The sequence below is a fragment of the Opisthocomus hoazin genome, chromosome 7 (assembly GCF_030867145.1).
Source record: "Opisthocomus hoazin isolate bOpiHoa1 chromosome 7, bOpiHoa1.hap1, whole genome shotgun sequence".
Lineage (NCBI taxonomy): Eukaryota > Metazoa > Chordata > Aves > Opisthocomiformes > Opisthocomidae > Opisthocomus > Opisthocomus hoazin.
In genome coordinates this window covers 6843398-6867145 of record NC_134420.1, presented here as the reverse complement: position 1 = coordinate 6867145, position 23748 = coordinate 6843398, and the positions used below count along the sequence as shown (strand labels likewise).

The 23748-nt window shown below is 38.6% G+C and overlaps 1 protein-coding gene across 1 annotated transcript in view; it reads right to left on the bottom strand.

Annotated features, from left to right (window-relative positions):
* Positions 1 to 482: 482 nt before the first annotated feature.
* The window catches only part of LUZP2 (leucine zipper protein 2), a 212505-nt gene continuing 189239 nt past the window's right edge, over positions 483 to 23748 (bottom strand). The window contains exons 10-12 of the mRNA XM_075425668.1: positions 14736 to 14822; positions 1805 to 1882; positions 483 to 1121 (exon numbers count right to left, since the gene is read on the bottom strand). Of these exons, the coding sequence (XP_075281783.1) occupies positions 1017 to 1121; positions 1805 to 1882; positions 14736 to 14822 (270 nt within the window). The 3' untranslated portion in view covers positions 483 to 1016. The remainder of the gene's footprint in view (positions 1122 to 1804; positions 1883 to 14735; positions 14823 to 23748) is intronic.

Below are 23748 nucleotides of genomic sequence, written 5' to 3'. Positions count from 1 at the left end.
CATTCCCTCTCTTCCTATCGCTAGTTACTTGGGAGAAGAGAACAACACCCACCTCGTTACAACCTCCTTTCAGGTAGCTATAGAGAGCAATAAGGTCTCCCCTCAGCCTCCTCTTTTCCAGACTAAACAATCCCAGTTGCCTCAGCGGCTCCTCATAAGACTTATTCTCTACTCTCTTCACCAGCAGTCACAGAGCTTACCCCAATCAAAAAGGCCCTCTGCTGTAGTGACCAAAGGCCATCTGTAGTGGACAGAGTAGGGTTTTACCATTTAAAGTGTATTGATCTTGTTGAGATCAGCACAATTATAAGGGATGGAACTGACTTCCCATGACTGGTACTTAAGCTATGAAAGTGTAACTCCATTCCACCGGCAAAAATTTTTGTTTGGATCCTAAAAGCCATGACTCTTATCTCCATCCCTTTAACTCTGCATTTCTGTCAACGCTTCAGTGCTCAAAAATGGACTAGTTGTGATAGCAGTTAGAAAAAGAACCCAACCACCAAACATCTTTTATTTAATTAAGTAAGCAGATTTGAAATGGTATTATTGAAAGGTAATGGACCCCTACCGTTCCGTTTTTACAGCTGCTCTTACGAGTTGTATTGTACTTCAACTATGTTTACACAGATATTTTTTTCCCCACATTAACTGCCCCTTAATTCTTAACTTGATTTAAAACATAATCTGCCATAAAGGTACATGAAATAGAACAGACTGAGAAAATACTTGAGAATGGCTGTTGTTGACGAAGAAATTAATTTATAGTATGCAGTTACTGATCAGGTAGAACAAGAGTTTGAGAACTGGACTGTATTACAAAGCATTTCTTCAAACATCCATTTTGGATTATTGCTGAAAAGTACTAATTGGTCTATTCTAGACTAATTTACAAACATTCATAAAATAGTGAAAAATGCATGCTTTAGAAACCTGGTACATTTCATGCCCCTGGACTAAAAAGAAGATGAGGATGGAAGCAAGTGATGGGCATTTTTAGTGTAGATCAGTAGTGCTTAGAGGGTTTTTTCTTTTGTACTAACAGACTCTTCAAGTTTTCTCTCATTTCTTTCAGGTGATTTTTTATCTTCGGGTTTAATCCATGGAGGGCTGTGCAACTTCTGTTGAAGGTGAAAATAACATCAATGTCAGCACTGCATACATGATATGCACATAAATGAGCAAATTAAAAAGTATGTTACAAATCCACGGCAATAGTGCACACAGAGCTGTATTTCTGTTCAACGGATGTACCAGTCTTCAACAACTATAAAAGAATATCATATCTGTCAACTGTGTCTAGAGAAGGATTCTGATCTCTACTAAAAACACATATTTAACAATCTTTGACAGTGCAAAACCATGCAAGTGTAATGCTGCTTTATAATCACGTGATTTTTATCTTTTTCTTTTGGTCTATCAAACGAAGAGCTCAGATGTACAACTTAAGACTTTTCTGTTGGTAATATGGCTGAATGTAGCTTCACATAATTGCAGATACAGAATTATTTTGGAAATCTCTTGCCTCTCCTGCTCCCAGGGCTATGGACATCATGTTATTAAATTAAGTCATCTGACTACTAGCAGAGTCCAGTTCTTCAAGTATTGTATAGTTTTGCAAATTGTTACCAGCCAGGAGCCATTTTGAACAGATGGTTGCAATTAGGTATCGTCAAGAGTCTGAACTGAGTAAGCAGTTGTGTTTCAAAAGCATTAGCGTGGAATACATAAATATCCTTCAAATAACTGCATTATTTACAAGACCTTTTAATAAAGTCCCAAGAATTCCTGAGAAACAGAGTACCTGAAAGCTTGTCTCTATTTCTGCTGTCTTCAAACGAGATGTTGAATTACTGCGATTCCCCAAACATGTCTTGCCAACCTGTCAATACAGATGTCAGAGATAACTACTTCATATTTTTTCCTAAAATATTCATGCTTTTCCTAAAAAGAAATCACAGGGTTTTCTTTCAGCCTAGTTGATCAAACTGAACAGAGCAAAGCTATCACAGCTAAGTGAATCCCATACTCCCATCAATCCTATAATAGTCTAACGTGGCTGTAAATTTAACAACTTAACACTTATTTAGCGTTTTTTTTTTCATCACAAACAGCGAAGTTTGTTACTACAGTGGTCTCATGGAACAGATAAGTAACTGCAATTGTTATGGGTGAGGAAGTAGTAACAAATAACTGAAGTAACAAATAGCTGAAAATTAGTGTTACATTCAGAACTTCTCTATTACTATTATCTTGTCTAAACTGCTAAGTCTCTTGTGTATAATAATCCCTGAGCAGGGATATGTGTAATAGTTCCCTGAACAGGGAAGTCAGATGACTCTCAAGGTACAGAAAAGCGTGTTAGATTCATTGCCGTCAATTTATTCCAGCAATAATGTAATTTTCTTTGCCAAGATGCTTTTTGATATCAGGGAAAACAGAGTTGAACAGCATAAATACAATTAATTACACAGTAGATTTTTGAACCAAAGTGATCTTGTGTTACAAGTCTTAAGTAGAGATTTACCCAATACTGAAATTTCTGCTGTAATTAAATTCAGTCCCTTCAGGAAAGTGATTAATGATGCCATAGGTGAAGAAATTCAAATGTGAAATACAGTAAAATATTTATAATCTTCAGTCATCACTTTAAAACATGTTCACATTGGAATTTCTCTACTTGTTTTGCTATTGAAACTGATACATTTAAATTGAGTGAAAATAATTGAGGGGTTTTTTTTTAAGTTTTAAGTCATCAAGACTCTTTCCAACATAACAGTAATTTATTTTAAATTTTAACATAACTCTTCCTCTGAAATGTTTCCTTGTTAGCATAAGCCCTTGCAGATTTGTGAAGCTAAGTCAATCCTACATTTACACACCAGACATAATCCAACATACTAATGAAAAAAGGTGAAAAAATTGTTAGTATATGGACATGAGCTTTGCTCATAGGAACATGAATGCAAATGTGCCATCCACAAGAAACTCCCAATAATATCCACTACAAGGTTTGCTGGCATTTGTGCAACTTTTTTTTTTTTTAAATTATGGGTTATAACATTGGTCTAGGATAGAATAAGCTGTTTGTGTCTAGGAGAGCAATGGAATCATGAACAAAAAGAAAAAATCTCTAAATGGTATGTTTTGAGGCTATTTTTTTTATAGACTTTCTTAAGAAAATGGAAAGTAAATCTGAACTCATCCTAGAGCAGCTCAAATCATAACACATGAAAAATTACCATACTCACCAGAGAACACTGAAAATAAACACCCTAACATGCAAATTAAATATCAAGATATTTTATAAATATCCTTTTAGTAGAAATGACATTAGACTGGAGTTAATTAAAAACTGAGAGATTGACAAGGGGAAAGAAAATCCATTAAGTTTTTGCACTTGAGAAATTCTGACAGCCCCTTGCCTGTGACAAAGTTGATCTAGGAACAGGTGTGAGTACAGAAATGAAACATGTTGAGAAGAAAGCTACTCGGAGAGGAGACGCCTGCCTCCCTCCTGAAAGCTGCTGGAGAGATGATGGTACTGCCAAGGATTTTATAGTACTTCAGGGGGGTTTTACTCATGTTTAAGCTACTGAAGTGAGCCTCTGAGACGGTGCAATTGAGACAGTTGTTGGTGGAGACTCTTTTTCTAATTTTTGCCACTGTACACAATAGCTAATAGAAGTTGGATTAATATTAGATAATAAGGAATAATCAGGGTAGTACTGATTAAAAAACACTATTGATAAAGCTCCTATTCCTCCTCTTATGAAAAAATGAAATAAAAACTGGTGGTTTACGTTCTAGATAAAGACTAAAGAGTGAGATGACAACGAGTAGAAATTTTTAATAAAATTTCAGTACTTCAAAAGCTTAAAAGTGTGGTCCTGGCAGAACTTGCATTTAGTATGTTTACTAGTGAACTAGAATAAAAAAAAATGTATTCATCCTAGTCGTGTTTAGAAAAATTTGAGGGTTTCAGAGACTCAGAATCACAGAATCACAGAATAGTAGGGGTTGGAAGGGACCTCTGTGGGTCATCTAGTCCAACCCCCCCGCCGAAGCAGGGTCACCTACAGTAGGCTGCACAGGATCTTGTCCAGGCGGGTCTTGAATATCTCCAGAGAAGGAGACTCCACAACCTCCCTGGGCAGCCTGTTCCAGTGCTCCGTCACCCTCAGAGGGAAGAAGTTCCTCCTCATGTTCAGACGGAACTTCCTGTGCCTCAGTTTGTGCCCATTGCCCCTTGTCCTGTCACTGGGCACCACTGAAAAGAGCTTGGCCCCATCCTCCTGACACCCACCCTTCAGATATTTGTAGGCATTTATAAGGTCCCCTCGCAGCCTTCTCTTATTCAGGCTGAACAAGCCCAGTTCCCTCAACCTCTCCTCGCAGTGGAGATGCTCCAGTCCCCTCACCATCCTTGTAGCCCTCCGCTGGACTCTCTCCAGTAGCTCTTCATCCTTCTTGAACTGGGGAGCCCAGAACTGGACACAGTACTCCAGATGAGGCCTCACCAGGGCAGTGTAGAGGGGAAGGAGAACCTCCCTTGTCCTGCTGGCCACACTCTTCTTGATGCACCCCAGGATTCCATTGGCTTTCTTGGCAGCCAGGGCACACTGCTGGCTCATGGTTAACCTGTCGTCCACCAGGACACCCAGGTCCCTCTCCGCAGAGCTGCTCTCCAGCAGGTCCACCCCAAGCCTGTACTGGTGCATGAGGTTGTTCCTCCCCAGGTGCAGGACCCTGCACTTGCCCTTGTTGAACCTCATCAGGTTCCTCTCTGCCCAGCTTTCCAGCCTATCCAGGTCACGCTGAATGGCAGCACAGCCTTCTGGTGTATCTACCACACCTCCCAGTTTGGTGTCGTCAGCAAACTTGCTGAGGGTACATTCTAACTCTTCATCCAGGTCGTTGATGAAGAAGTTAAACAAGACTGGGCCCAGTACTGACCCCTGAGGGACACCACTTGTCACCAGCCTCCAACTAGACTCAGCGCCGCTGATGACAACCCTCTGAGTTCTGCCATTCAGCCAGTTCTCTATCCACTTCACCGACCACTCATCCAGCCCACACTTCCTCAGCTTCCCCAGGAGGATATCATGGGAGACTGTGTCGAAAGCCTTGCTGAAGTCAAGGTAGATAACATCCACGGCTCTCCCTTCGTCTACCGAGCCAGTCATGTCATCGTAGAAAGCTATCAGATTGGTCAGGCATGATTTCCCCTTGGTGAATCCATGCTGACTACTCCTGATAACCTTCTTTTCTTCCACTTGCTTCATGATGGCCTCCAGGATAAGCTGCTCCATCACCTTTCCCGGGATGCAGGTGAGGCTGACCGGCCCATGGATTTGTGGACGTCCAGATCGCTTAAGTGATCCCTCACACAGTCCTCCTCGACCAAGGGAAAGTCGTTCTCTTTGTAGGCTTCATCTCTTACCTCCGGGGCCTGGGATTCCTGAGGGCCAGTCTTAGCACTGAAGACTGAAGCAAAGAAGGCATTCATTAGCTCTGCCTTCTCCGCATCCTCCGTCACCAGGACACCCTCCTCATTCAGCAGCGGCCCCACGTTGTCCCTAGCCTTCCTTTTGCTGCTGATGTAGTTGAAGAAGCCCTTCTTGTTGTTTTTGACATCCCTTGCCAGCTTCAATTCCAGGTGAGCCTTGGCCTTCCTCGTCGCATCCCTGCATGCTCTCACTACGTTTCTGTACTCTTCCCAAGTGGCCTGTCCCTCTTTCCACATTCCATGCACCTTTCTCTTCTGCCTGATCTCCGCTAGAAGCTCCTTGTTTAACCATGCAGGTCTCCTGCCTCCTTTGCTAAATTTCTTTCTCAGGGGGATGCATTGCTCCTGTGCATGGAAGAAGTGTTGTTTAAAAAGCGACCAGCACTCATGGACCCCCCTGCCTTAGAGAGCCCTGGCCCACGGGATTCCTCCCAGTAGCTCCTTGAAGAGGGCAAAGTCAGCCCTCCTGAGGTCCAGGGTTTTGATCCTGCTTATCGCCCTGCTTCCTCCACGCAGGATCCTGAACTCGACCATTTCATGGTCACTGCAGCCGAGTCTACCTCCAACCTTCACGTCCTCCACCAGTCCCTCCTTGTTTGTTAACACGAGGTCCAGCAGCGTGCCTTTCCTTGTTGGTTCCTCCACCACTTGCATCAGAAAGTTATCATCGATGCTCTGTAGGAACCTCCTGGATTGCGCCTGCCTAGCTGTATGGTCTTCCCAGCTGATGTCAGGGTGGTTGAAGTCCCCCATGAGAACCAGGGCCTGTGACTGTGAGGCTGCTTGCAGCTGCCTGTAGAAGGCCTCATCAACCTCCTCCTCCTGGTCAGGTGGCCTATAGTATACACCCACCGTAATGTCACCCGTGTGAGCCTGTCCCTTAATTCTAACCCACAAGCTTTCAACTCCTTCTTCACTTGCCCCCAGGCCAAGCTCAATGCATTCCAGTTGCTCCCTCACATATAGAGCAACTCCCCCACCTCTCCTTGTTGGTCTGTCTTTCCTAAAGAGTCTGTAGCCATCTATGACAGCATGCCAGTCATGCGAGTTGTCCCACCACGTTTCTGTGATGGCGACCAAGTCGTAGCCGTCCTGCTGTATAATGGCTTCCAGCTCCTCTTGTTTATTGCCCATACTACGTGCATTGGTGACTCCTAGGTGACTCCTAGGTGAGCAGCTTGAAGACAAAAGATGTTACTGGTCAAAAAACTCCTAGGTGAGCAGCTTGATGTTACTGGTCAAAGTCCTAGGTGAGCAGCTTGAAGACAAAAGATGTTACTGGTCAAAAAAAAGAACAGGATTTCAGGTTGTGTAATGAAAAGGACAGAAATAACCCTAATGAAATACGGGATCATTTACAAATCCATAACTTACTCTAACTGTATATACTAAAAAAATTCAGGTAACCTGTTTCAGCAAGACAATACACAGGAGACAGGAATCAAAAAATATTAACTGAAAGTAATGAAAATATAGGTCAATCATTTAAGACATATACAAAAGAAGAAGTACGTGATTATGAAGTAAATGATGACTAGTCCTTGGATTGGTTTTATGACTTAGAGCAGTGAAATAAGACAGAAAGATGGATTTCTCTGAATCGTAGAGTACTGCCTTCTCGCTTATTTTCCCTTCTCTAATATTTCCTTATTTCAATAAAAATTATAACAATTTAATATATTATATCTAACCATTAGTGACAAATCCTGGAAATTCACCCACAAATTAATTAATTTTACAAAATAATCTCTATATTTCATGTGTGGAAGCATTCTTTACCTCACCATTAAGTTGCTGTCACTGATATTTCCAATACGTGGACATGCATTTTGAAACTATGGGCATATTTGTAAGACAAATATCATGTTCGTTACATTGCATATGCTGTATTTTTATTATAACATGTCAAGAATAATCTAGTGTTTGAACACTCAACTTTAAAAGCACTAACACACAGCAGTCAGAGTTCCAAGTAGTGAAAATTAAACCTTTCCCAGTGAAAAGGCTTCAGGAAAAAGAAATTCTGGAAACCTTTATTCAAGTGTGCTTGATAGTCAGCCATGCCACTTCACCGATTTCACTGTTATTAACTCTTTTCAAATTGCATAGCTTCTTTTTAACATCTTAAAATTTGTCTTAGCCAACATGTACAATTTTTCTGACTAAACACAACAGAAGTCTTACTATTATTTTCTTCTACATGGTTGAGAAATAGATGAAATTTCATGATGTTGAATGCTTGTTACTTGCTCTAGATAAACTTTAACAAACACATTAATGATCTATTCGTGTTTGTAAAATAAAATTTTCATACAAGTGCTTTCTGCCTTAAGCAGTACGTTTTGTATCTAGAACAGTAAGTGAGAAATTTAACAAGGCGTGTTTATTTGGGGTGAGGCATATGTCTTGAAATACTGTGCCGCCTCTATCAGTTTAGTGTGCAGTTTGATTAACAAAGTATCTTTGTGTGAAATTCTGGCTATAAAATAAGCAGCTTGATCAGCAAAGTATGCAAAATTTCAGAAGTTACAGTATCCAGTTCACTTGGTGAATTTCACAGCAGAGCTGGAGAGGTTCACAGCTGGATGTATAAATTATAAAGGTAGATCAACCAAGCGTGCATCTTCATTTAAAAAGAATTTTCAAAAAGCCAGTTAAAATTCAGCAGGTCCCTTGGCTATTAAATTATGCAGTTTGATCTGCAAGCCGCTGAACAATGTAAGTAGAAGGGTATTCCACTGCATCAATGCAGTGAATAAGAACTGGCTTTATGGCTCAAATAAGCACCCAACGTATCGCAAGTAGACAGTAAATCAAGAAGTTTAAGTAAGTGATATTATATTCAGCTTCTACAGTTAGAAAATAATTCTGCTGCTGCTAAAGGGTACCACTGACACAGAGATTTAGTAGACCAAACATCGCAGCTTCAGCACTCCCTAGCATCACTGTGGACCTCCTCCTGGCTTCAGCGGGCACTCAAGCAGAAACACGGGAAGATTGCAGAGCGTGGTGGAGGAGAAAGGACTGGCCTAGTTCTGGAGAAGCTAAACCAGGTACAGGAGGAAAGGACGGCATGATTAGGTGAACTGACAAGCTAGGGATCTTAGTGAAAGTGGTGCTCTGCCGTATCATTCCTGTTGTCACAAGTCAGCGTCCCCAGCTCCACAAGCTGTGTGCTTGCCTATGCTCCAGGCCAAGGGAGCACAATGATTTGTTCACTTACCATGGCAGAGTTTAGCTTACACCAGCATAACTCACGTAGCAGAAGAATGAGTTGAACACCATTGAAATTTGACTATGCTTGGATGAGATATCTCTTTGGAACTAGATTCAGATAAATTTGCATTTCCAGATCTTTCTGTAATTCTTGTATTATTGGTTCAAATGGCCTGAAACCTTTAACAGACAAACTTGGTTACAATTGGCTAAAACTTTCAGAATTGAAACTAATTAAAAGTGAAAGAACTTAAACAATTTGTATTTAAAATTGGAAAAGGCTGTATTTCCTCATTAGACAAAAACTACAAATTCTATCAAACTTTGCAATGAATTTGAAGTTTGCACTGTTATTTAACCCCGCTTCGTTAGTAAAGACATGTGCCTGTCGGTTTACTATGTATACCATAGACCTGTTGTATATTAAGAGGGCTAAGTTCTACTTCTTCTTACAACAAATTGTTACTACTTGTACTCCAGAATGACCGAAATTTTTTGGATCATGAGATTTTAGCTCTTTACTACCTGAAGTATACACTTCTCTGACTGACATATTTTTTTTTTCATCCCACATGCAATAGATATTTTGATTTTTTTATATTTCTCCCCCCCCCCCCCCCCCCCCCAATTCAAATTTTCCAATTTCTGAAGTGACCTGTTACCAAACTGAGACTTTGGAAATGACAATTTTTTGCTGCCATATAACAAACAGCTTCAATTAAATCAGTAGTCTGCATGTAGTTATACCCACTGCTGAATATGGTTTGATGTTTTGTTCTCTTTTTTTCTTGCCTTCACAACAATTCCCGTACTTCCATGAAACATTTCCTTAACTGTTTGTTTTTACGTTTACCATTTACTTATATGCAGAATAGATGATGTTGTATTAAAACATCCTTCTGCAGCAGAAATAACATCATTAGCCAAGTTAGGCCCACAGTTTACTCAAGGACACGTTTCATCAGATCTGCTCATGAATTTATAACGGAACTGTATTTCAATCTCCTTTGACCCTCACTGTTCAGAAGAAAGATATGGAGCAGGATGTATGTGAAGCGTGCGTATACGTTTTCCTAAGACACCTCTGCAGTTCTTCATACCCCTCTCCTGTTTTAGAGGACAAGGTACTGAGCGGACGGTTAAACTAAGATGATGTGACTTCTTATGATCTTCACAGGCCCCATTTAGGGAATGGAATTACTGAATTCACTTTAAGGATTTTATCAGGTTGAAAATTTAGTTACAATGATGATTTCCTTTTTCTCTCATTAGTCGCTTGGGAAAGGGATGGGAGAGTACAATGCGATCAGAGCTCTGCAATTGAAACTGATAGAGAAAAATGAAGCAAAATGCTGTGGTTGCTTAGAAACACTACAAGTTTTGCTCCAATACTCAGTGTCCTTTGTCACTGAATGATTAATGAACATGCAATGTTTGTTTACTGCAAGAAATTAAGGCAGTAAATAAAACTACTATCACTTTTATTTATCAGAGAAGACTCTACAAGGACAAAGAGCAAGAAATCTAAGATGAGAACAGAGAACAAAGAAACACTTTATAAACTGTTTGATATTTTGGCACTACCAAATAGGTGGTTTTAAACAATGTGTTACACATGTGAGAGTTATTTTATATGAAAAAGGGGCAAAGTACATTTTGGCGTACAAGCAAAAGAAATCTCCCAAAACCTTTTGGGAAGAGGTAAAAGAGCTCCGCAGAACTTGGTTCTGCACAAAGACTTTCGGGAGCCAGTTGTAGGGAAAACAAGGACAGGACTAAGAAAAAAATAGTATTGACAAAATTTCTCTAATAAAATAATAATGACCTAATTAATGGAAACTTTTAAAAGAAAACCGAAGTTAAGATTTCTTTAGTCTTTGAAAAATTTCAGACGATTTGAAAAAAATGAGATGTTGTGTTACAGGATATCTTGCCTACCTCTGGCTACTACAGGTCACATGTCAAATTTCATGACAACAAAAGTGTCAGCAGTATCTAATTTCAAATTCAGCTAATATAATTTTCCTGCCTGTATCCCATTTGTAAACAACATTTAATTTATATTCATTCCAATGTAAACTACAGCAATTACTATGAACATGTATAAAACCATACAGAAAAACATTGCAGTGGGATTACAGATTTGTGAGAGAGAGGGATGCTTAGCCATACAGATGAAAAAGTATTGACTGAGACCAACAACCAGCATTTTCCCTTTATTTCTTGCCCTAAAAACTGAAACATTGCATGTTCTTCTCTAGTCAGTCTTTACTACAGTAATTCTTCTCAAACATAAATCACATTTTTGTTTATCAGAGAGACAATCAGAGGATCTTTGCAAAGCTCTGAGAAAGTGTTGCTGAATTAGGAGGTTTCTAAGCAGCATCCCAGTTTAAAGCATATTCATTAAGGCCCTGGTCTTTTATCTTGGCATCAACTTTCATTTATTTTTCTTAAACAAATGGCACATGAGAGTCTGTCATCCAGTCTATACTTCCCTCTTTGGGGGTTTAACAGCTGTAAAAACTTCTGATAAAAACACACATACCCAACTAAATAATGATAAAATTACAAGGAAAAACTCTAATATATTCCTGAGTCTGGAATTTTCTCAGAGTGATAGTATTCACAGGTACAAATCACAGCTTTGTACTATTGAAGTAAAATGATCCTTTATGAAAATAATCTGATTCTAGTTCTTTCAGGATTTAAGGTGGCATCTCTAAAGTCATGAGGGTTAATTGTAGAAAGAGATATTTTCAGTTCACTTCACAAATTAATTTGAATTCTTCCTTGTCTCAAAAAATATAATTAGTTAACACAAGATATAAAAAAAAAAAATAAAAGGTGGGAAGAGGTTGCTAGCCCAAAGTCATCATCTGCAAAGTTATTTTGTCCCATGTGGTCCACGTTCAGGCAGACAGTGTGTGTAAGAGAAAGAAAATAAGTTACGACTTACACAACAACCAGGAAGATTACTTTGCTCATCACTGTGAGCAACCCACAGGACAAGACGTGGTCAAGGTAGGTCCTTAGACTTGTGAAATAGTTGGGACAGTTGTGAAAATGTGTTTTAATGCTTTGGTTCTCTTTGAAAATTTTACGGCCTTTCTTTAATCAATCCTTGGGTATACAAGAAAACTTTCCCATTTTTATAATTGAAGTCTGTGTAGTGTTTAAAGCAAAATAAAGGGATTCTGCCAAACTGGGATGTTTTATTCTCCCATGATGGGCTCCAAATGACCTGGTGTCGAAAACTGAAGGGTGGAATCCTGGAAGTGCGGATGGATTTCTCATAAAGCTTCATGGGTCAGTGTGGGGATGGTAGTATAGAAAGGGAGAAAATTCTCTGAGAGAAGAATAACTTAATGCCCCTCTGGCAAGAAGATACAGTACTTTGAGTGCAGCCACTACTTTTAAAGAAATATTTCTCTAAAATATTATGGATATTGTGCATTCTCTTAGCTATAGCGTAGATCTACTCTTTCACTTTTAGGATGGGACTGTTGCGGTTTGGCATGCCCGAGGCCATGCTGCTTCACTGCACAGGTTGCTGCTCCTCAGAATAGCTCCTGGCTCTGTATTGCTAACTCCTGGAATTCTCTTTGAATCATATCAATCAATTGTGTTTGTATTAACAAAAAGCAAACTGAACACTTTTTATTTCCAATTGAACATGGAAATAAATAAAAAAATATATACCTTAAAAGTCTCACGTAATGTAAGAAGAACACATCTTCCTGTATCTAAGCTTTTTAATGACACACGAGATTCTGTTTCTAATTCGGATAAATACCAAACTATTTGTGGCGTCCTAGCATGGAGGTGTGGCTGCCTTAGTAATCTTTTTTGTAACTTGGCTCTGAAAGCCATTCCTTCAACAGACACTGCAAGCGTAGCACAGAGACTTCATAGACGCCTTTTTGTGTATTAGTGTGAATCCTAGATTGACTTTTATTTTAATATGAACAGAATGAAACTGTGAATATTCCATAATGTGCCCATTTTTCAGTTGGAAAATTAATTTCTAGCAATATGTTTAAAAGCAAGATAGGACTGATAAAACTATCACTTGCTTAATTTTCCAATGAGGAACACTATCTAGCAAGGCACAGTGAATCTGAATACCCCTATGGTATACTTTCTGTAATTTTACTACTTTTTCTTCCCTACAGGAGGTTTTGGCAAATACAGATTTAACAAACCTTAAAGATATAAAATTTAAAGGAAATGTGAGTCCCATAGAATATACCACTAGTCTTAATGTATGATAATTGAGAGATTAAATGCTATAAAACTTAATCCTACTACTCAAATTTAGGTGTATAGCCTAATTTCTTTTTCTTTGAATTATAATGCTACTTAGATGAAAGCAGGGAATAGGGTTAGAATTTAATTTAACTTGAATCACAAAAAACAGGTAGACTCCTCAAGATTTCTAACTCCAGTTGGAGTTGTCTTCTGCTTTCTCAGAAAAAATTTTCATACCAAGCAGCATACCATGCTGACTAAATGGCTAAAAATACTAGTTGCTAGAAGCACGAAAAGCCACCACCGCCCCTAATCAGAGCCACTACTTCCACAATTTCATGGAAAAGTATATCTTTCAGGTGTCTTTCATTGAATTTCTTGCTATAGAAACTAAATATTTCTTGATTTGTGAAACGCTTTAAGGACTTTTTTTCCTCTCTGCTTTAATGTATTTACTTCTGTAAAAAAAAAGTTGCTTGAACCTCTTTCCACAAATACCCAGCCTAAATAAATTCAGTCTCTACCTAAAGTAACCTACATTCCATCAAGCTTTCCCTAACTTTTGCAGGTGGTAACCAATCTCTAGTCGTAATCTAAATGGAGCTCACTCTGACTTCAGAATTTTACATCTTATTCTTCTCCTTTTTTGATTTTTACTAATAAGAATTGAAGTTTCCTTCGTCCTTCTACATTAAGAAAGGTGCAACAGCAAATACTGCGCTCTTCTGGATATGCAATTTCTCCTTGTCTCTGCCCCCCTCTAGAGCATGTGACAGAGGGAAAGTCACTTCTAATTGATAATTAATAAAACTAGCGACATATTTCTAATACATGGAAAAAATGTTAAGCTTTGTACAATTTGTTGGATACTGAATTATCTAGGATTTGTTTTCCAAACTTTTCTTCGCACTGCTACACATTGCCGTCATCGCTACCAGCAAGCTGCTCAGTTACCTCCTGGGGAGCTGGTTATATCTGGAGGCAGGCAATGGGCTCGGTAGTTCATTCAAGAGCTTTTTCCTGCCTTCTTCTACATTTCATCTGCAAATTAGTCAAGGTAGCACTATACTTTTTGGACTATTGAGCAGAAAATACACTCTTTCAACAAATTTTATCTCTCGTTTTTTTCTTTGTTTTCCTGTTTTATTAGTGTTGTTCTAATTGCACCCATAACACTCGCGTTGGGGATTGCTGTTAACAGCTCCCACCAGGCTGTTTGAATGAAAGTTTTGCCTCACTAAAAGCAGCAGATTTAGCTTTCTGTCAGACATGTCATGAGAAAAACACAGCTTGCGGCTTTCCTAGACTGGCAGCAGACGAGATTACATACTTTCAACTATTATGCTGTCACCTCTTGCATCTCCCTGAAGGTTTTGTTTTATCAAATGAAGCATCGGTGACAGCTCTGCCTGGTTATTAGCGGAAACAATATATAAACAAGGTTCTGCATCGTGCTGTAATGCAGCAGCTCTTCAACCAGGAATACGCCAATTCTTGAAATGGTTAAACATCACATCACATCTTTTCCACCGCTCTAACAAGTTCTATTAAGCAGCCTTTGAAAGAAACCTGGAGAGTATACCTGCATAGATTGACAGCAAAGAGTATTTGCTCCTCAGCACTTTAATGAAGAATATAGATGGCTTATAAAATGTATGTACCAGCTTGACTGGGAAAAGTCACATCAATAAATGCCTAAGGTATTAACGTTTTCATACAATCCAGATTAGACCCTGATTTCTAGGTGAGCAAAACTTACATCTTGAGAATCGCACTCCTGGATGCTCTGATTTTCTTCCTTTCTTGAGGCCACGTGAAGATTCTCTTTCTCTGCTGAAGCATTTCGCTGGACATGGGAAATAAAAAAAGAAAACCAAATAAACCGTTAATATAGGTAAAATTTCAGAAAATTCACATTTGAAAAATCAGGATAACGACAAGACCAAGAGGTCAGATATTGCAAACTGTTCACTACTTTATAGACTGCATTTTCAGAAATTTTTTAAAAAGGGCATGTTTTAATATTCACTCTCATTAAAGCACTCCCTTGCAAAAGATTTCTTCCACAGAAGTAATCAAGACTTTCTACCTGAAAACTGGCCACACAAAAGTGATGTGATGTGTTTTTTTATCTTTTTGGTATGTTAAGCAAAATCAAATGAAGTACAAACTAAACTTCATTTTCTTTTGTGCAAACATGTGGATGTGGGGTAAAGGAGGGAGAAAAAGCATTTTCAGAACTCACATTTCTCTGACCCTCATGGATTCTGGGACAGGTTTAGGCCCTGAGTTGAAGCTGGTTATGAACCGCTTTAGCTTACTTCAGCTGTCTACTGTCTGTCCCTGCTGGGACCTCACATCACTGTGAGCTGGCAAAGCATTTTCCATTCCATGCCTTTCACTTACCTCCCCACACTCCAAATGGGCTGCGGTGTGGAGCAGTTACTCTACGATCCAAGCTATCACTTTATATAAGCAGTGAATATCCTTCCACTGAGACAGTAGCCATTTCAGGCATGTTTCTCCATATTCCCTACAACTTCTCAGATTCAAAGGGACATGAATAGGAAGAATATGCACTGTTTTTTATTTTTTTTATATAAAGCTTGCATTGTATTTATACCTCACTATCTTTTAATTTAGCTTGATAACTTTACAATTTTGTGGCCTTAAATACTAGACCACGTATTTCAGAAAGAAATGATCCATAAAATCTGGAAAATGTATTAGTAAATTAACTGGATATTGTGATACATGTACCATTGCCTGTACACCACAACTGTGTACTCTCCTGAGGCATAAAGTAACTGAAACAGCTGGGTGCACAATAGTTTGCTGATACTCATGAGATGATCCTCATGACCACCTTGTTCTGCAGAATTATTGTTTTAAAAAGCATTCGTCCTCCAGTGTATAATTCAAAGTCCCCTGAAATTCATGGAAGGAATGCAAATTATGTAAGATTTGGAAGTGTTTACAAAATAAAACTTACTTTGCTAAAAAACCAAACCAAAACAAAACAAAAAACCCCCAAACCCTTAAAACCCAAATCAAAACATAATGACTTATTGTTATAGAAAACTGATACAATATATTCCCCGAAAATAATTAACTTTTAAAAAATAGCATTGCTGAGCCTTGCTTTTTGTTGTGTTTCAGATCATGAGGAGTTTGTAACTATCCTTAGGGATTTGACTTCCACCAAAATGTCTGCAAGACATTTTGAAATTCATTGGGGGGGTGGGAATAGGGAACAAATCAAAGTAATTTCTCTGCAAAGAAACATTAGAACTTCAGATATCAGTTTTGAAAGCTTGAACCATCCTTTCCTCATGTCACTTATACTGCACTGAATTACTAACAAATTCAAAGTGTTCAAAAATGATGGGGAACAGGAGAAAACAAACCTGGCTGGTTACTATTCGCAATATAGTCTCTGTTTAACAGCTCTTCAGTGAGGAATTGTTAGTTTTACAGAGCAATTGACTACTAGAAAAAGTGATGAGGAAGTGAACAGATTTAAAAGATCAATATAAATAATTGTTTTTTTAAATAATGAATGTCATTTCATACTTGTATTGAGCGATTTGTCTGTTTGGACTGAAAGAATTACTACAGTTCTGCAAACTTAAATTTCTTCCCATTGAATATGAGCAGCGTCTGTACAGTGAAGGATAGTACACACACTCGCCTGACTTCTTGACTGACTGAACCAGTAAATCCACAGGGGATGCCAGGAAAAACAGTCAGCTTGAAGCCTTATTAACTCAGGAGAATAAATGTCTGTGCACAGTGCCTCTAGTTTCAGAATTAGATTCCTGCTCAAGATTGGACCTTAGCAAATAATAGATGCAGGATATATACCTGATTTCTCAGCACGTTGTATTCATTTCTACAGAAAAGGAGAAGTTTGGGATATTTAGATGAGGCTGTCATCAAGAAAACGCTTTCCCAGTGTCAAGTTTTCAAATGCTTACAGCATTTCCTGCCTCTAGGAAAATGGAAAATTTCCAATTCTCATCCTCTTTAATATTCAAAATAGTCAAGTGCAATATTATATCCTAGAAGTCTTACTTTTTTTTCTCTCCCAAAACAAAATATAACATTTTTTGAGGTGTTTCAGTTTTCATACGATTGTCTTCACTAATAGGACCAGGTTCTGTAACAGCCTTTACAACTCTCTTGCCACAGCTGCGCTGCTCAGACGCCGGCCAAGCTGGGGAGCAGCGACGGGTCTGCTTCGGTCCCTGTCCCTTTTCTAACTGACAAACAGCACATCCCTTCAGTTATTGCACAACCACCATCTCCAACTATTTATGATATTGTTACCCTAAGCTGATGCTGATCTGCGTGTCTTGAGTTCTAGTTTAAAATACCATCCTGCTTCTTGGAGTGGCCAAAGGAGGACAGCAGAACAGAGGGCAAGAAGGTGTCTTGCCAGGCCCTGGCTGGGTCCTGCAGGTCTGAGTTCTGTCCTTCTGGCCAGAACTCCACAGGGCTTTCTTGAATCTTATGTAGGTACTTTTAATTTATAACATTTTGAGACTAATACTGACTTCTTACATGAAAAAGAAAATAAAAATAAAAATTCATATTTTTGAAGGCTTATCTGTTTACTGATGATGTGGGAGTCTTTGAGGTAGAGTTGGCAAACAAGATCCTTTGTTATTAAAAATAATGTCTCCGAACAAAAAAAATGAATATGCTATTATTTGTCTGAATGAAGTCTATTTACTAGACTGACAGCTTACCTAATAAAAATGCCATCAAGTATTCCAGAGTGAAATGGTTTGGAAACAGTTTCTGAACTCCTTCCCAATTTGCTTAAAGCTTTCTGAAACCTCCTTAAAGCTTTTCAACACAGGATTTTGCATGCGAATATTTTTTCAAGGGTCATCAACACTTTTATCTTTTATTTTCTTTGAAATAATTTAGAAATTACAGCATCCTCCTGGTGAGACCTTACAAGCTTGACTAAAAACCAAGCTTTGCATTTTGCATACTTGAAATAAGCAAAATTGTTTGCAATGCATTTAATGTATATGATTGCAGATGAAACTGGTGCGCGCTTTGCTTGCGGCAAAACCTCCAGAACACTTATGACAGAGCAGCAAGCCAAACTCATTATTTCTTTGAGTCGTCTTCCAAAGTCTGCACTGGAATAAATGACAAGGGCCCAATTCTGCTTCATGCCTTTGAAATTTCCTTCCGTTATGCTCTATGTATTTTTCATTTCTAACATCATGCAGATTTTCTTCTCAAAGTGTGCATTGTTATTATAATATCGTCATCTTAACTGCTAAATAAAACTGCAAAGTTAGGTCAACTGAATTCCATCTTTAATAATGTGTTTTGACTTTGATATGTAGTTCAATTCTTTCCTATATTAGAAACAGTCTTATCAGATCTTTCTTCTTCCCACATGGCTTTTTGGCATGACCATACGATTCTTACTCTCTCTGGTCAGCATTTGTTCACGTGAGATGCCAGAGCACTATTGACAGGGCTGCTTGCCAGATGACCTGCCAGCCCAGACATGGATTCCATCAACCCATTGATTTCCTGTTGCTTAGACTCTCACAGATTACTCTTCTCTACACTAAGAGTTTCTAGTCATATTCTGCATGTTAAAAACCCCAATATTTAAGGGCACTCATATCAATTTATCAAGAAGATTGCACAGCATTTTGAATATAAGGAAACAAACCAGGCAATTTCTGGCAGGGTGCAAGCTCATGATACCCAAGGACCAAAAAAATCGCCAGTTCTATGACAGCTGTGATGATTTTTTCCTAATGATGGGCAATGTCCTGACACGCATATTCATAGCCGAGTCTGCTAAACTTTAAATGCAGAAAACATTGGAGTTTGTCCAGAAATGCATTTTTTGCTACTGAAGGCTTCACTGGCCCAATCTACAAACATTCAGAAACTACCCAGAGGAAGGACTTGCCAGCCCGGCTTTGGCGTGCCCGCTGTACCTGGCTGCACTTCACAACCTCCGTCTGGCGCGTTGAGTGAGGCCGCTCTCAGAGACCCCCCACCTTGGGCTGGGGGTTGCTGCTACTCACCCGCCTCCTGCGAGGTTACTAAACCGATGAGCTGCAAAGGGGCTACAAATAGGAAACAACCGAGGCCTGAGTGATCCCTGCTTCTCAGTGCACGCAAACTGTTTATATACTTCTGGGAGATGTCTTCTTCCTTTGGGATGGAAGCGGCTTATTGACACGTCTAGGAAATCCAGAACTGCTCAAGGACTTGTAGCACTTACTGTGATAAACTAGAGCAGTTTGGTATGCAGAAAGCGGATGAAGTTGTCAGAGCTTTTCTGGGCAAGGTGCACAGCACGAGAGCCAGAACGATCCCCTTGCCAAAGTCAGTTCTGTCTGATTGCTCCTGGAAACCAGGGAGTTTGTCTGTATATCACATGGGCACACAGGCCAACTGCCACGTAATGCCTCATGTATTTATTTCGGTCACGAAAATGGTGTTTATCCTATCACCTTTTCCTTCCCCCCTCTGTTTGAGTAGCACCATTCGCAATTACAGTAGTTCACAGCGGCATTTTAGATAGCCTTCTGACTCGCCCTCCTAGCCCTACAAATTTCAGACTTTTATTATAATTTTCCACAACAGAAATCACAGATAAATATTTATTAATATCTGCGTATAGTATAAAGGAAATCATTGTATCGCATTTCTTCATATCCTGACTTTACATCTTCCACAGTTTAACCCTCACGTAGAAATAAATGAGAAGTCCAGTTGCAACAACAGTAATCACCCTATATATTTCTATGACACTGCTGGTCATTGTGTATGTATATACATATATTCATGCTTACAGTAAAGGTAACCATCTTTTCTCTACTGCACAGTCAGTATTATTCAACAGTAAGTGGGAAAGACATAGCTCAGTTTTTATTTCCTTTTAATGCACATCTACAGAGTTACATTTATATAGGGCTATTCTTTTCAAAAGACTGTAAATCCTACAATGTACCAGATCTTTCAACTTCTATATACTGTTTCTTACATAAACAGAATTACCCTTGATTGTATATTTTTTTTATTTGCACTATATTTAAAGATCTTTAAGGTGGAAGATAGCTGCTTGCTGGTATACATTGTGCCAACATTGAGCATTGAGCACAACAATCAGAAGTTTTGCAAAGAATCTAAGACAACCTCACTGCCATTAAAAGTGAAAATTGTTAGGGCATCTTTAACATGGATACCAAAAGACCACATTTTCTTCTCTTCACATCTCACTTGCATTTGTATTGGTTGTAATGGAATTTCTCTGGGATGAACATTCACAGTACCCTTAAATGGCTGAACATCCACTGGAGGGAAAGGACTTGTTCTTTCAAATACATCATTGGGGATGATAGACGACATATTTAGATTTTAATTGCCTGAATCGTCCTTTTCATAACATTATTATGAATGCGGAATTTTCCCTCACACATGCAGCTGCCTCCCAGCAGTATATCATGTTGGTCATAATATAGACATTGATGTGCTAAAATTTTTCTTTGTTAAGTGCACTGGGTCCTTCCTCTCTTGAAAAAATTACTCTAAAAGAAGAAAAAAGTAAATAATTCAAAAAATCTCGTTTGTCAAGATCTATGGAAGATATCTTGAAGTTTTCAAGTGCTCTAGTTTTTCCTAGTGCATAATTCTTCCAGATAAAGTTAACCTCATTGGGAAAAAACTAGTTACTAAGCACCTCAGACCAGTGGAACTCCTCTCTAATTGAGCATCCTTCCTACAGGAGAGCTGGAAAAGCTCTCCCTGAACTCCAGAGAGTGGGGGGAGTGACAGCTTACTGTCAGAGACCAGAGCAAAGCATCCTCTCCAAGGGAGTCCAGCGTGACGCGTAGCAAACTCACAAATGTGCTTAAAGACAAGAAAGAAGCACAGAAAGGGAAGGTGAAAATAATAATAGGCCTCCTTTCTCTGGTAATATACAGAAGGCACTTGCATTTACAGTATGGAGCAGAACTCTGTTAACTATGCTCAGGGATCTAGTGTTCTGGTTGCCCAAAGGCCTCCAAGACAGCAGCAAGGGGCTGCTAAACGAGACAGGACTTGCAGGAGACCGGTGCTCTTCTATAGAAACAGCTGCACAGCTATTCTAGGGCATCTAAATAGGCAATGGATGCCAATGCAGAGCAATTCCTAAAACACCTAGCTATGCACAAACGAAAAGAAGCCACATCTGTCTATCATTGTGCTCTAAAATCTGCTGGTTTTTCTTCTAACACAGCTTATATTTAAAGTGTTATATATTTCAGAGAATTTAAACACACGTTTTCTAGTAGGACCTTAAACCAAAATTTTCCATCGCCTCACTTCCTTGTAACAACTGCAGTTTCTTATTTATATTTCCATGCAGTTGAGGCGGGGAAACCCTCGTGAAAATGTATGCAATCAATTTTCTCAGGATCAATAAGAGCATCTCTGTGACGATTTATCGTACCTCAGTTTTCAACACAGAGTCAAATTGATGAATTTACTTATATTTAACTGTAAAGAAGATAGAGGGTATCTAAGTCACATGCTTTGATAAGATCATGCAAAAGTAAACAAAACAATATTCGGGGAAGATTATACAAGAGAGAGCTAAAATTACCTAAATTAACTGAAAACAAAACTTAGACTCTTCCTTCTACTGACCTTATGAAACCCATAAATAATCATCTACATTGAGCTGAGGACAAAACATCATCACCTCCTTGTCACCTAGCAGACACGCAGATGTTTGTATGAAACATATGAGACAATGCAAAACTGAAATTACTGGAGTTAGCTGTTAGGTAGGCTGTTCAGGAAAATTAAACACTAAAGAGAATCCCATATATAACTCAATTTTGGAACCTAGTGAGGCTAAACATTTATAGAGTCCAAATTATATTTTAATCAATAATGACCACCATAAAAGTATCTAAGTAGTTCCAAGTAGCACTTAGTGCACACGTACCTCATGTGTGCATATATAATTATATATAATTTATATCTAGTGTATAGCATGATTTATAATCTTGATGTAAATAATATTAAGTTAGATATAACTGCACTGTGTGTACATGTGTGCATAAGTGTGAGAGAAGAGACAAGCACAAGATAGAGATTAAATATCACCAGTCTAATTACAAAATTCATTCTTTAGTCAGTTCACTCTCATGTCCTGGTTCTTATGCTTCCTAACTGACCAGATAAAAAGAACATTCAATAAACCATGATTTTAAAAAGTATGTTTCCAGTATTTAAGGAAAAAACAATCTGAACATTTTCTAAGTCCCACAAGGTGACGATTTCATGAGAGTCAGAGAAAGTGATGGGTTTGTTCTTTTCTGTGTGTAGTTTCCTATGTTTTCTTCCAGAAGACACAGTCAATGTTGAAAAAACTGTTATTAAGCTTGCCGATGTTCAGGTTTGAAGGTCACTGCAAGCTCTCTAGAGCATGCATTATTCTTTTGTGTTGGGTTTGGGGTTTTTTTTGACAGTACCCTTTTTATATTTTCAAATACTCTGTGGCGAAGAGAGCAGACATTCGCTTGCACAAAGGACTGTAAGGAAGAAACTTCCTGGTGTGGGGTTTTTTTGTTTTTCACAGGAGATGAATGGCCCTTATGTCTTAGAATATTTCCTGATCATAATAATAGTAGCAAGAAAAAAACTACTTGTAGATGGATCATGATGACTTACAGGAAAAAACAGCAAAATTAATCAAATAAACTATTCACTCTGAAGCACTTGTTCCGTTCTGAATTTGTACATGTCTTGAATAGCCTACGCAGTAGTTTCCAAAGAAAATGCTTATAACGCCCAGGCTATCAGATGCTCTAAACAGAAAGAAAGCAGAGAAAAGAATGACAATTCTAGTCCCCTTTTTGCAGAGTGTGGAACAACAAGATTGACATCAGTACTTTTTGAGTTTGTATAAATGTGTAATAATCTGAGAGCGAGGCATTCAAATCTGTTTGATTACCCACAATATTTTAGTATTTACTGGTTCGGGGTAGCAAATCTATGTTCTATTGTTTTATGCTTTACTTATATTACTAGACTCTTTCGTATGAGCATAATTAGGAAGAAAGTTAAAATAAAGGTATTTTAGCTTTCAGTAAAAAGGTATATTGCAGTTTACACCTGTTACTATCTCTAAAGCTGTGGATACCTCCATATACCACCTCCCCTCAAAACACTGTTGGTCCTAAACAGCTTATACTTAACACTAATTTTATTTGTCTTTCGCATTAATAGGGTGGAGAGCATCACAACTGGCCGAAGAACAGCCCATAGTCTAGAACTGATCAGATAGCATTTCCTTAAGGCTCTTACAGCCACAGAAATCTTTGATCAACACCATTAGAACTATATAAGACCTAATAAGAACCCAGCAAAATTTCAGTTTGGGTACATTCTGACAAGCTAAATTTGCTTTATAAAATCATTCTGGCTGCCAGATTTTTTTAGCTTGCACTTTTTTCAGTGTGCCTCCTTACGACTTAAAAACAAACTAAAGAAACAAACAAACAAATCATTAAAAGTGAAGCTTGATTCCAGTGATAAGAGAACTAATCTGTATAAGTCTGAAATTTATTAATAGTTTACCACGGAGGATGTTCAACCATGTTCTGTGTACAGGGCAATCCTTCTACTGCCATATACTTTTGGGTGGTGAGAGCTTGTGCAGTTATAAGAAAGATTCTTAATAAAAAAGACGTTTGTAACTTTCTGTAGATAACAGAACGAGATCTGCA